Source organism: Schistocerca americana, chromosome 3 (genome assembly GCF_021461395.2).
Source record: "Schistocerca americana isolate TAMUIC-IGC-003095 chromosome 3, iqSchAmer2.1, whole genome shotgun sequence".
Taxonomy (NCBI): Eukaryota; Metazoa; Arthropoda; class Insecta; order Orthoptera; family Acrididae; genus Schistocerca; species Schistocerca americana.
In genome coordinates this window covers 567734243-567749522 of record NC_060121.1, presented here as the reverse complement: position 1 = coordinate 567749522, position 15280 = coordinate 567734243, and the positions used below count along the sequence as shown (strand labels likewise).

General features: G+C 41.9%; 1 protein-coding gene across 4 annotated transcripts in view; it reads right to left on the bottom strand.

The window, feature by feature from the left end:
- The window catches only part of LOC124605803 (Ca(2+)/calmodulin-responsive adenylate cyclase), a 353810-nt gene that overhangs the window by 157240 nt on the left and 181290 nt on the right, over positions 1-15280 (bottom strand). For all 4 annotated transcript variants that reach the window (XM_047137705.1, XM_047137704.1, XM_047137702.1 and 1 more), the window contains 2 exons: positions 13017-13175; positions 12138-12282 (listed from right to left, as the gene is read on the bottom strand). In XM_047137705.1, coding sequence (XP_046993661.1) covers positions 12138-12282; positions 13017-13175 — 304 coding nt within the window. The remainder of the gene's footprint in view (positions 1-12137; positions 12283-13016; positions 13176-15280) is intronic.

The window sequence follows — 15280 nt, the reverse complement described above, 5'->3', positions numbered from 1 at the left end:
AATTACAATTAACATTAATAAAATAAAATATTTAAAAACTGATGGAATCTGTATATAGTATCATAAAAAGTTGCAGCAGGTAAACACACACAAAAAGAAAACTCTAAGTCTCAGTCTTTGGGTACAATCATGAGTGTGAAGCAATAGTACACTATGGAACCACCAGAAAGGAGAGAAAGAAGGTGGCCGATATAAAAGAAGTAACTGCAAAAAGGTATCAGTATCTTTGTACACACATCATCTGATGTATCATGAGATTACAGCCATTACTACATCTTTATGCAGTATGGTTGAAACCTCCAACTATATTTATTAGTTTTATTTTATTTGCAACCAGTGTTATGTTTTAACATCTTCAAGCGTAATGTTGCACCAAAATAGATCAAGCTTATGGATGTGACAGTGGCAATCAACTTCAACAAGCAGGAGTTGATGTGTTGCAGCCATCCATACCATAAACAGAAAACGAGGCACACCATAGTGGACTTCAATTTTATGTATCCGCTATGAGATGTATAATGATTGTTGTCCATATGAACAATAAATGTCATAGAGGGCATAAAAAAATTAGTGCAGGGTATAAAATAAAATAAAAATTCAGCAAATACATCGGAAAGTGTCATTCCCGGTACATAATGTACTATCATAATTGTGCCATGAACAGTCACAACAGTGAGGAGACAATGAGGAAGATGGAGGTGATAAGAACTGAGAAATTTTTTTGTCAGTGCATGACTGAATAAAAGACCCAAGCATAAAAACTAGCCTGCTTCTGTCAAGATCTCTCATGCTTCTACAGAAAGCAAGGAACCAAATATTTTACATGGCAAATCAGCCAGTAGGAACTGTTTTACAAGAATTTAATGTTACTGGGGTAAAATATAAGAACACAAGAAGTGAAGATAGCAAACATCTAAAAACTAGGTGACAGAAGTGCAAAATAGCAGGACAGGTATGGGTAGAAGGGAAATGCAAAGCTGTACAAGAATGCTTGACTATAGGAAAGAGAGATGCCACCTATAGTGAAAATAAAGAAAACTTTAGAGAAAAGAGAAGCAACTGTGTGAGTATCAAGAACTCTGATAACAAGCCAGTGTGAGACAAAATAAGGAAGGCTGAAGATTAGGAGGAATACATGGAAGGGTACAAGAAAAACACATCTGAAGACAATATTGCAGAAAGAAAAGGAAGATTAGTGTTTGACATCCTACCATTAATGAGGTAATTAGATCAGAGATGAAGCACAACCTCAGATTAGGGCAGGATGGGGATGGAAACTGGCTGTGCTCTTTCAGTGGAACCATCCTGGCATTTGCCTTAAGCAATTTAGGCAAATCATGGAAAATCTAAATCTGGATCTGGATCGTTGGTTGGGAATTTCAACCATCATCCTCCCAAATTATAGTGGACAGAGAAGAGGAAATGGATGGAGATAAGATGCGACATACAAAATTGTGAGAAGAATGTGATGAGCACTGAAAGACGAAAGTCTATAGAAGGTCCTAAAGTAGACAACATTCTCTTATAATAATTGATTTTCTTGGGAGAGCCACTCTTGACAAAACTAATCCACCTGGTATGCAAGATATGTGAGACAGGAAATATCCTTAGTATTCACAAAAAAAGTAATAATTCCAGTTCCAAAGAAAGCTGGTGCTTACATGTGTGAATGCTTGACCATCAGCTGATTTACAGAAGAATGACAAAACTTGTACAAGGTGACCTCATGGAAGACAAGTTCAAGTTCTGGAAACCTGTAGGAACACACAAGTCAATATTGACCCCAAGATTTATCTTAGATGACTAACTGGAGAAAGCTAAACCTACATTTGTAGCATTTGCACATACATAGAAACCTTTTGACATTGTTTAGTGCAATATACTCTTAGAAAATCTGAAGATAGTAGTAGGGATAAAATACAAGGAGTTATCTACATGTAGCACAAAAACCAGACTATAGTTTGAAGAGTCAAAAGACATGACAATAAGACAGTTGAGAAGAGAGTATGGCAGAGCTGTAGCCTGTCCTTCATTTTATTCAGTCTGTACACTGGGCAAGCATTAAAGCAGGTCAAGGAGAACCTTGGAAAGAAGGGACAAGAAATAAAAACTTTGCAGTTTGCTGATGGCATTGTAATTCTGTCAGATATGCTAAAGGGCTTGGAAGAGCAGTTGAATGGAATGGATAGTGTCTGAAAAGAGGTTATAAGATGAACATTAACTAAGTAAAAACAAGGGTAACTGAATGTATTCAAATTAAATCAGCTAATAATTACAGAATTAAAATAGAAATGAGCCACTAAAAGCAGTAAATCAATTTTCTTATTTGGGCAGCAAAATAACTGACTAAGGGCAAAGTAAAGAGTATAAAACATTGAATTCAATTTAAAATGTTAGCAAGTCTTTTCTGTAGGTATTTTTGTAGAGTCAAGCAATATATTGCTCCCTCCTACGTATATCTCACGAAGAGACCATGAGGATAAAATCAGAGAGATTAGAGCCCACACAGAGGCATACCGACAATCCTTCTTTCCACGAACAATACGAGACTGGAATAGAAGGGAGAACCTATAGAGGTACTCAAGGTACCCTCCGCCACACACCGTCAGGTGGCTTGCGGAGTATGGATGTAGATGTAGATGTAGACTGTAGCCTTTGAGCTGTGAGTTTAACAGGGTGCAGCAGACTTGTAGAAATGATGTTAAGGCTAGGTTGTAGAAAAGTTGCATAAAAAAAGGGGGTCTTGCTACCAGGGAGCAGTCACGGGAGATGTGTAGGCCAATTGCTACAGGAAAAGCTAACTACAGAACACCAGGTCACAAGCACCATGAAACCAAGCATCAAATTTAGTCAGCTGACAAAGAAAATTAGGGCCTTGTGTAGCGATTGTGATAGTGAGGATAAGGCACTTAATGCAGGAGGAGCAGGAAACAGCCTGGCTAGCAACTTAGGATCTAGCATCAAAGATGACATGGAGACAAGGCAAGCAGCAACAGCGCACACTCCTGTGGGGTTTACTTAAGTCTTGCACTGACATGACCAACCCTCGATTAAGACAGCTGTCAGCCATGTGAACAATGAGCTGAACGAATTTTTTTTTGACTGGGGAAAAAAAAAAAAAAAAATCTCATATCCGTGCCGTGCTCATGGCTGCAACTGAGCCTGCATCTGAATAGAGGGGGAGGAAAGATTAGCTGCTTATCTTACTGAAAGAGTGGGGGAGAAGGGGGGGGGGGGGCTCAAGCACCAAAGACAAGATCTTGGTGATTACCGGAATCAAGGAGCATATTTCTTAGGTTAGAGCCAGGTTACAGGTAGAGAGTATTGAAAGAAATTAGAGCAGAACAAGACCATAATATGTGTAGAAGTTCTGAGAAAAATACAATTTGACTGTTTCATTAGAACATTGTGGCACTTTCTGTGTAGCAAACAGTTAACAAAGGTAATAGATACCCACAGAAGGCAATATTTCTAACAAATCTTTGTTCCACTTGTCAGAATATGTGAATTTCCGAAGCATTTGTATATGCCCCTCTGTTACTCAAGTATGGTTGTACAACAACCCAAAATTTAATGTATGTTTTGAAATTTGGTCAACTTGAAACACTAACTGCTTTCTGAGATTAAGAAATTCTAGCCAACAATTTTTCATCGTGATGAATAAATTTCAATGCACCCCCCTAATGTTGGTACCAAAGAATGACACAAAATTTCTGCAATAACAGGCATACGACGGTGGTATAGTTTTCTGGTCACCCCGTTTTTTCACTGTAACATCTTCACACTTTTTTCATTTAAGAAAGACTGACACACTGTTATCTAACACACTATTCAAAGTAAGACAAATGAACCTCTCAGAAATGGTCTTTTGATACGCTTAGGCCACATAGAAAAATATTGCAAACCAGTACAATATTCTAATGATAACAAGAGGAACAGACACTGACAAGCTTTTTTATTAAGTCGTTAAGTCAAAATATGCTTCAGATTTTTGTTACCTGTACAACATTCATGAGGACAGTTTTACTTAAGATCTGTGGAAGAAACATTAGCATATCTATTTTTTTGTAATATGTTTTCTTATTTTATATCATGTCCCACATAATTAATACTGCTCACCATGTATGTATGGAACAGAAAGCATATCTAATCTGATTGGTTGGTTGGTTGATTTAAAGGCGGGAGAAGGGACCAAACTACCAGGTCATCAGTCCCTTGTTCCTAATAAAACAATGCCACAAGTGTGAGAATAAAATGAACGAAATATATAACACAAAATGGAAAGAAAGGAAAAACCACAAGAACGAAGGGAAGGCAATGAACACTAAAAGGAACAAAAGAGGACAAGAAAACAACAGAGATGCTAGAAACAGAGGAGAGTAAAACATGAAAGCAGATTACAGTGGCTGGCCAACCACAAGAACAAAAAGGGAAAGCCACCTACTCTGCAACACATTAAAACCTCCACACTAAAAGCACTAGGATGGAGGACACGGAGGGACAAAGGACATGCGCTAAAGCCTACATAGAAGTATAAAATCCACTCTTATGGATAAAACGTAAAACTAAAGCTGCTGTGGAGGCATTGTCGCCCTACACCAAAGGCAGGGTGCCGGGAAAGTTAAAAGTCTGCCACAGAGTGGCTAAAAGTGGGCAGTCCACCAAGAGGTGGACGACTGTTATCTGGGGGCCACAGCGACACTGAGATGGGTCCTTGGGACAGAGTAGGTGACCATGCATTAGCCACATATGGCCAATGCGGAGCCGGCAGAGGACAACTGATCCCCTGCGAGAGGCCTGCATGGAAGACTTTCACACATTCATAGTCTCCTTAATGACACGCAGTTTGTTGTGCGTGCTGTTATGCCATTCCATCTCCGAAAGCTGGAAAACCCTGCGGTGTAAGACAGAACACAGGTCAGCTTTGGAGATGCCTATCTCCAGAAGCAGTTTCTGCATTGCCTGTTTGGCTGCATTGCTGGTTTGGCCAGCCTGCCAGCAAGTTCGTTGCCGGGGATTCCGACATGCCCTGGGGTCCACACAAATTATTTTATGATTATATGATAGCGGAACAAACACTGGTAGCAGTTACTTCTGTAAAATATCTGGGAGTATGCGTGCGGAACGATTTGGAGTGGAATGATCATGTAAAATTAATTGTTGGTAAGGCGGGTACCAGGTTGAGATTCATTAGGAGAGTGCTTAGAAAATGTAGTCCATCAACAAAGGAGGTGGCTTACAAATCACTCGTTCGACCTATACTTGAGTATTGCTCATCAGTGTGGGATCCGTACCAGATCGGGTTGACGGAGGAGATAGAGAAGATCCAAAGAAGAGCGGCGCGTTTCGTCACAGGATTATTTGGTAACCGTGATAGCGTTACGGAGATGTTAAGCAAACTCAAGTGGCAGACTCTGCAAGACAGGCGCTCTGCATCGCGGTGTAGCTTGCTCACCAGGTTTCGAGAGGGTGCATTTCTGGATGAGGTATCGAATATATTGCTTCCCCCTACTTATACCTCCCGAGGAGATCATGAATGTAAAATTAGAGAGATTCGAGCGCGCACGGAGGCTTTCAGACAGTCGTTCTTCCCGTGACCATACGCGACTGGAACAGAAAAGGGAGGTAATGACCGTGGCACGTAAAGTGCCCTCCGCCACACACCGTTGGGTGGCTGGCGGAGTATAAATGTAGATGTAGATGTAGATGTAGAAACACCATGGAATGGCGTGACTTTTCCAGGGAATAGATGGACTCCTGAATGGATAATACCAGAGGGTGGCAAGGGTAGCACTGGTTGATAACTTGTAGGCTGCTCAATGAGTCTGTACACAGGACAAATGACTCACCAGGGCATGAGCGGATGTACTCAAGAGCAAGAGATATGACCGCCAGCTCTGCAGTGAAAAAACTGCAGCCAACTGGTAAGGAGTGCTGCTCAATATGTCCTCCATGAACAAATGTGAAACCTAAGTGACCATCAGCCATTGAGCCGTCGGTGTAAACCGCTTCAGAGCCCCAGAACACATAAAGAATCGAGAGGAAGTGACAGCGGAGAGCGGGGGAGTTAACGGAGTCCTTAGGGCCATGAAAAAGGTCCAGATGAAGCTGCAGCTGAGGCGTAAACCATGGACACGTACATGAACAGACTGCAAGTAGAGGTGGTAAAGGAAAGGACTCCAATTCAGAGAGAAGGGACCGCACAAGAACTGCAATCGTTAGCCTCCATCTGGGCCACCAATGCGGGAGACAGACTGCCATGGGCGGGAAAAGGAGATGGTAATTCAGATGCTTAGGGGAACTATGAATGTGTGCTGCGTAATTGGCGAGCAGTTGCGCACGTCTGATATGCAGTGGAGGGACACCAGCCTCCACCAGAACGGTAGTCACCGGACTTGTCCTAAAAGCTCCTGTCGCTAATTGAACCCCACAGTGATGCACAGGGTTGAGTATATGCAATGCTGAAGGTGCTGTCGAACCATAAACCACACTCCCATAGTCAATTTGGGAATGGACAAGGGCTCTGTACAGCTGCAGTAGCGTAGAGCGATCTGCAACCCAATTGATGTTGCTCAGGCAATGGAGGGCATTGAGGTGCTGCCAGCACTTCTGCTTAAGCTGATGAAGATGAGGGAGCCAAGTCAATTGAGCATCAAAAACCAGTCCTAGGAATTGATATGTCTCCACTACAGTGAGTGGATTCGTCATTAAGTTAAAGTGTGGGTTCCAAATGAACGGTACAACGCCGACAGAAGTGCATGACACACGACTTTTCGGCTGAAAACTGGAAGCCGTGGGCTACAGCCCATGACTGCGCCTTGTGGATGGCTCCCTGGAGGTGCCACTCAGCAACAAAGGTACTGGAGCAGCAGTACGAAATGCAGAAGTTGTCTGCGTATAGAGAAGGTGAGACGGAGGGCCCAACAGCTGAAACTAGACCATTAATGGCCACTAAAAATAGAGAGACAGACAATACAGAGCCCTGCAGGACTCCATTCTCCTGGATATGGATGGAACTCTGGGAGTCACGGAGCGACAGGAAGTTTTGGATAAAAATTGGGACTGGTCCCCGGAGACCCCACTCAAACAATATGACAACAATATGATGTCGCCAAGTTGTGTTGTATGCTTTAAGTAAGTCAAAAAAGACCACAGTCAGGTGTTGCCATCTGGAAAATGCTGTTCGGATAGCAGACTCGATGGACACAAGATTATCAGTGGTAGAGCGACCCTGGTGGAAGCTGCCCTGACATAGAGCCAACAGGCCATGTGACTCCAGGACCCAACCCAACTGTCGACATACCATATGTTCCAGCAACTTACAAAGAATGTTGGTTAGGTTGATAGCTATCCACATCAAGTGGGTTTTTATCAGGTCTGAGCACCGGAATGGTGGTGCCCTCCCGCCATGGCGATGGACAGACACCATTGCACCAGATCTGGTTGAAGATGACAAGAAGATGTAGCTTGTAGTCAGATGAGAGATGTTTAATCATCTGGCTGTGGATGCGATCAGGCCCAGGGGCTGTGTCGGGGCACTGTGCAAGGGCACTGAGGAGCTTCCACTCTGTAAATGGGGTGTTATAGGATTCACTGCAGCATGTAGTGAATGAGAGGATGTTCCCTTCCAGCCACCATTAGAGTGTGCAAAAGGCTGGGGGGGGTAATTCTCCGACGCAGAGGCTTGAACAAAGTGCTCAGCAAAGCGTTCGGCAATTGTGTTTGCGTCAGTACCATTTGTGGTAACACCGGGGACAGCTGTTGGTGCCTGTTACTCATTTGATCTTTGTCCAGATTTGGGAAGGTGACATGTGGCACCCAATGGTGGAGATGTATCTCTCCCGATACTCCTCCTTCCGTTGTTTGACAAGGTACCGAACACGGGCACGGAGCCGTTTAAAAGCTATGAGGTGCTCCAGGGAAGGGTGCCACTTATGGCACTGTAGAGCTTGCCGACACTCCTTAATTGCTTCAGCAACTTCCGACAACCACCAAGGGACTGCCTTACACCTCGGGCAGCGTAAAGAACGAGGGATCGCATTTTCTGCCACAGAAACAATTGTGCTAGTCACCTGCTCAACCATCACATCAATGTTACCATGTGGGGGAGATTCAGCGGTGACAGCAGAGGTGAAAGTTTCCCAGTCTGCCTTGCTCAAAGCCCATCTGGGCAGGCGTCCGTGTGCCTGACACTGCGGCGTGACGGGAAGATGGAAGATGTGGAAGTGGTTACTACCACACAGGTCGTCATGTGCTCTCCAGTGGATATATGGGAGAAGTCCTGGGGTGCAAATTGATAAATCAATGGCCGGGTAGCTACCATGAGCCACACTGAAATGTGTGGCAGCCCCAGTATTTAAGAGGCAGAGGTCGAATTGTGACAGTAAAGTTTCAACATCTCTGCCTCGGCCAGTAAGCACGGTACCACCTCACAAGGGGTTATGGGCATTAAAATCTCCCAGAAGTAGGAAAGGTTTAGGCAGTTGATCAATCAGTGCAGCTAATACATTCAGGGGTAATGCACCATCTGGAGGAAGATAAACATTGCAGTTATTTCTTGCATCATCCCTATTCTGACAACCACAGCTTCATGAGGGGTTTGAAGGGGCACATGTTCACTACAGACCGAGTTTAGAACATAAATGCAAACTCCACCTGAAACTCGATTGTAGTCACTATGGTTCCTGTAATATCCCTTATAGCCACAGTGGGCAGGAGTCCTCATTGTTGGGAACCAGGTTTCCTGGAGGGCAACGCAAATAGCAAGTGTAAAGCTTAACAGTTGCTGTAGCTCAGCCAAGTGGTGGAAAAAACCACCGCAATTCCACTGGGGGATGACATCATGAGACTGGGAAGGCATGGAACATTCAATGAGGCAGTTTACGCCTCAGAGTCATCTGATGCCACCGATTTATTGCCTGAGCAGTCTATGTCCATTGTGTCTGAGGGACTGGAAAGATCTAGGTCCTCTGGAGTCGCCAAAATCTCCACCCCATCCTCAGCCACAGAGCGTGTAGGTAGCGGTGGTGTGGGTGCCACTGCAATGTCTCTGGTCTTAGGGGCTTTCTTTTTGGATTTCTCTCGCTGCTCCTTGGGTTTCCCTGGCTAGGAGGACTTCACTGGCTCAGTCTCCGGGACTGAGGATGAGTGTGAATCCATACAACCAGCTGCTTTTGGGCTCTTCAGCCACTGGCAGGTGTTGTCTTTTCCACTAGAAGAAACTTAGGAATGGAGTGACCCAAGCTACCCCTTCCTACCGAGAGAAGCTGAAGAAGACTTATGCTTCTCCGGCTTAGAAGTGGGGACAGATCAATGCAGAAATCAACACTGCATAGTGCATGGTGGTAAACGCACCCAGGAAGGTGCCCTCAGTCAAGAGATGGAGAATGGGCAGGACTGAAATGTGACAATGAGAAAGTGCGCTAAAGATCTTAATGCATGATGGACATGATGCACCTTGTAAGGCACCCTTCCCTAATTGGCTTGCTCTTTGGGAAAATTTTGAAGAATGGAGGTCAAACCCTACAGGGGACCATCACATAAAGGCCGAAACATGTGAAACTCCTTTCAGTTGCCTCGTACGACAGGCGGGAATACCTCAGGCCTATTCTAACCCCCAGACCTGCAGGGGGGGATCTAATCTGAACTTGAAGTTTAGAAGGAAGTATATTTTATGAGTGCTGGGCTGTCATACGAAGAAACACAAGGCTAAATAGTTTTGATGTTGCAGCAGGTTATCAATGTAAATACACACCACATAGTAAAATGCTGCTGCGGAGAACAGTTGCCAGCTTGTCCTGCATAATGCTGAACCTGCCGATCCTATATAAGTAAATACAGTGCTTGTCAGGAAGCAACCGAACACAGTCAAGTATAGATGTCAAACAGAGGCACCTCATTCTTCTCTCTGTCAGTTGTTTGGAAATATCCTGTATACAGGACACTGTTATTCGCACAGTTCATGTTACAGTTTATGCATGTTGTATCTGTGGGTCACAAAAAGCCCAGTTTCCCACCAGAAATTATTCAGGAAGTTACACCAGTTTACAACAAAGTCGTACTTTTGAGCAATTAAGTGATAACTGTCATCACTTTCTTCAACAGTAATACACGACCATTTGTAGATAGTCCACAAGTGTGGCATTTCCATAAATTTGGAATTTGGTCACATTTGTAGTACTGCATGCTGTGTGTCTTAATAAACCACTAAGCAGTATAGACTAGGTGGAAGAAAAAAAAATTTGCAGAAAATTCCCTTACAGTTGAATAATAAGTACGTTTGACGAAAATTAAAAATACTTGTGTTTCCCTTACACTTCCACAATCTTTACAAATGTGGCACATTCCTTGGATTTTATTTGGTGTGTTCTATGCTGAAATGTTGTCCCCCCCCCCCCCCTTCCATTAACCTTTTCCCTTCCCGATCTCTGACAATTAAAAGAGATGTGAATATCAAAAAGGATTGTGTGTGTTACAGATTCTGCACCCATGTATTGATTGTTTATCAACATAATCAACATCGTGACTGATATGTTGTCTGAACAGTGTACCAGCTTTGCTAATTACTCCACAAAAGCCTGCCAGCTGTCTGTCAGTATAGTACTCCGGCAGTTCCTCATACAAGGTGAAATGTCTTCTGCTAATCACTTCAATCTGTAAAAAGATGGGAATCACTTGGTGAAATATTCAGAGTGTATGAAAGTTGATTCAACAGCTCCTATATGAATTGTTAAAGAAGTTGTTGAGTTGATGCTGCAGCGTGTGTTTCGGCATGCATGCAGGCGCTGGCATGTTGATAGACACACAAACAAACACACAAAATTCAAGCTTTCGCAACCAACGGTTGCTTCATCAGGAAGGAGAGGGAAAGATGAAAGGATGTGGCTTAAAACCCGCATCCTTTTGTCTTTCCCTCTCCTTCCCATATATATATATATATATATATATATATATATATATATATATATAGAAACATTCCACGCGTGAAAAATATATTTGTGTATGTGCGGATGGGTGTGTGTGTGTGTGTGTGTGTGTGTGTGTGTGTGTGTGTGTGTGTGTGTGTGTGTGTGTGCGCGCGCGCGCGCCAAGTATATACCTGTCCTTTTTTTCCCCCCTAAGGTAAGTCTTTCCGCTCCCGGGACTGGAACGACTCCTTACCCTCTCCCATAAAACCCACATCCTTTCGTCTCTTCCCTCTTTCCTGACGAAGCAACCATTGGTTGTGAAAGCTAGAATTTTGAGTGTGTGTATGTGTTTGTTTGTTTGTGTTTCTATCGACCTGCCAGTGCTTTTTTTTATATATATTCCTGCTGAGGCAACAGTTTGTTGCGAAAGCTTGAATTCTGTGTGTATATATGTGTCTGTCTGTGTTTCTATCGACCTGCCAGCGCTTTCGTATGGTAAGTCACATCATCTTTGTTTTTAAATATATTTTTCCCGCGTGGAATGTTTCCCTCTATTATAACCATATATATACATATGGCACTGATACACAATTTTTATGAATGTGTCACGTGCCATGGTAATTACACACAAAAATAATCAATACATGCTTGCACACAAACCTTTGCTGATACTGACACTTGATTTATTTTCAGGTTCTATTGGAGGAAGGGAGGTGGGAAATCGAAGAGGGGAAGGTGGGCAGAGTGGAGAGAGGAAACCTTGTGCATTGTAATGCCATTAATGGTGTTTGCCAAGTGTTAATTCTCTTACCAAGGAAAAAATTAATTCCTGCCAAATGGAAGAACAACTGAAGATAGATTGTAAGTGCAGGACACAAGAAAATTGTTTTAACTTACAGAACCTAGGGAATTTTTGGCACATGAAAAAAAAATGGTTCATCAGAACAACAGTCACATTAACATTCCGTTATAATTCACATCTGAGCTTTTCAAAAATTCTCATTGGGTCCCTTCTTTTACTGTCCATTTATCACCTGTGAACTTTTGTCTCTGTTTATGCTGTATTAGGTACCCTTTTCTTCTTTTTTTCTTATTAACATTCTATGTGACCAAATGTCATTAAAAAAAGTTAAGTGAAATTCAAATGTAGAACAAAAATTTCGAAGTATGTACAAAACAACAAGTTCAAAAATAGCAGGTCCTGGATTTAAAATGAGAGGCAGCACTTACCTTCCGTCTCCTAGCAGGCGGCACAATGAAGTACGTGGTGACACTGTTATCCCGAAGGTACTGGTTCCTTGTCCCACCGTGGCCTGCTTCCACTTCGTACTCACCACCGAGATAGTCCAATGTAGCCTGTGTTATGTGCACACGGCTGCAAAATCAATATCATTAATCTGTGTGCGTGTGCGTGTGTGTGTGTGTGTGTGTGTGTGTGACGAAGCAGAGCCTTATGAGATTTGGTGTGGAATGACTCAATTCGCAGCAGCAGAACCCAGTTCAGGGTCCTTCTATGTAAAGGCTTTCAAAAATGAATAATTTGAAAGGAGGTAATTCTCATTGCAGCACAAAACAAAGTCCAAGAAACATGAATTGATAAAAGTTACTTTCCAAAATATGAATACCTGTTCACAGAAAGGGAAGCATGTAATGTCCACTCTTGATACTTGTTCAAATGAGGTGCTCAACAATATGGTCCCCCATGTTAGCGGGTCCCTCTTACTTTTAATGTACGGAATCACATACAAAAGTTGACCCATTTATTGTTATACCTACTGACAAGCATTACAGATACAATACCTTTGCATCTGTTCTTCTGTTAATAAAATCACAATGGGCCAAAAGGTTATGTACATAAACTAACAGCACAAAAGGAACTAAAGCACAGACAAGCATCACATGGATATTTTCAGCCTTATCAATGCTTGTTTGATTCTCCCTTTTAGTACAAGTTTATGTACATATTCTGATGACCCATTTTATTCTTATCAAATAATCTTATGTGAAGATAACTGTATAAACAACACTAGTTATCAAATAAAAACATATTTCACTTGCCATGAGGTAAGCTGAACTGTTATTTCTAACAGTGCAACTTTTATGGCTTACCCAGGCTCTCCACCAGCTTCCATGTGGTTTGCAAGTGTGACATCATTAGACCAGACATCATACTGCCACTTTCGCAGGCCCAGCACACCACACAGCACACGGCCTGAGTGGATGCCAACCCTCATATTGAGTTGGACATCTGTTGCTTCCACCACAGACCTGTTAACAGTGATACTCAATATAGTGCTTGTAACCAACATCTTGCACCATGTAGTAGTAAGTTGGTAGTATTTTCCTACTACCCTGTTCTACAGAAATATTGGATAGCACTGATTACAGAAAATAAAGGATAATACCAAACTTTTATTGTTATTACTCCTGAAGCTTCCTGGCAGATTAAAGCTGTGTACTAGGCTGAGACATGAACTAGAGACCTTTGCCTTTCATAGGCAACTGCTCTAACAAATTAAGTCTGGAAGGTAGGAGATCATTTAAGGCTGTAGGGACAAGTCATGGGTTGTGCTTGGGTGGCAGTTCCCTGCGAAAGGCAAAGGTCCCAAATCCAAGTCTCGCTCTGGTACACAGTTTTAATACACTTGGAAGTTTCATATCAGCATACACTTCGTTGCAGAGCAAAAATTTCGTTCTGGTTAATACTCTTGCTTAAGATTGTGAAGTAATGACATAACTGGAGATTTTCACCAATATCCCTCAGAAAAAAATGATGACAGTGATGGCTGATTTAAACTAAGATGGGTTGAAACTCAGAATTAATTTATTTCATTAATCTACTAAAAGGAATTAATTAAAAGACTAAGATGGGACGATACACATTAATGATTTGAAAAAATAACCGAGAGCTTTTTTTGTCCTTAAGAATCAGTATGCCTCAAAACTAAAAAGAGTATGAATATTAGAAAGTGGTTATAAACAAATACTGCATACATCTGCTGGCTATTTTTCTACATAATCATAGTGATGATCAAGATATTTGTCATGACTTTGTACCAGCTTTCCTGTACCCTCTACAAAAGAACATTCCCTTGTCCATCAAGCCATGCCATACCCTGCAGATTCCTACTAGAGGAAAAATGTCATTTGATCCATTACCTTTTCATCTTTGAAAATAGTTGTTTCTGGAACTGCTGGAAGTAGAAGCATGCTATCGGTGCCCAGTGTATCGGCTACTGTTGGGGGTGAGGAGAGGTCTGCCTCTTTCTCAGAGGCATGCAGGCAGCATACTGGAATGAACATTGCATTCACAGTGCCTATTACAATGATACAGTATGCTGTATTATGTAGTGGGTAAGAATTGCAACAGGCACAAACATTCCATACCCAACTGAAGTCATCCGGCTTCCGCTAATTCTTTCAATCTCAGAAAAGGGTCAAGTTACATTGTGAGTATAGTATCCTCCACAGAGCAGCCGAAATTGTTGTTGTCCCTGGTGATATTAAGTCCTGTAGCTTCCTCAAATGAGAAATTGCATATAACTATGATTAAGGACACCACTGACAGGCAACAGACATTTTTTCCTTGCAGAGGACCCATGAAAGCTGGTACATGTTTATGACAAATATCTAAATTGCCACAATGATTTTGATGAAAATCAGTCAACACATATCTTTACGTAAACTCTTGTCATCATACTTACTTTCATTTTCAGTGACATTTGAGGTTAAAAGGACTGTGCTTCACATATTTTCGAAAAAGCATTTTAGAGTCTCAGTCTATGCTACACAGGATCTATATTTAGTAAGTACAATTCTCGACTGGTTTATTTTGTTGAGTATTAATGGATGAGCATTTAACTCTACTCAGATACCCTACAAGAAAAATGTTGTTTGATTACTGAACCACTGTTCTTTAAATTTTGAGAACCTGTGCCAACTAATGTAGTGATTTTTCATGATGTTAAAAGCTCTATTTTCACTTGTGTTAAATATAATAGTTTCTGTGTAGCATTTAAAAGTAATGTTTTCATTTGAAAACACATTGTACATCTTCTTTTCTGTATTCACTGGAACTACGTCAGGACTACCTGTGCAAGTTGCTTATCATTTTATCCTTCAATGCAACCGACAATAACCTAGGAAGTTGAAAGACAGCTTTTGACCAAAAAGTATTTCACAGAACATCAGGAAAATATTTCCTATGTAACATCATTTAAGCTCTGTTCTGTGTAGAGTTGTAATGTAATTATTATAGCTTTCTATTCCAAATCAGAGTGAGGAATTGGCTCACCATTTGTGTACATGTGTGTGGAAAAATGTATAAAAACCATACTCAGGCCGGCCAAAGAAATATTAACACACTACATGGG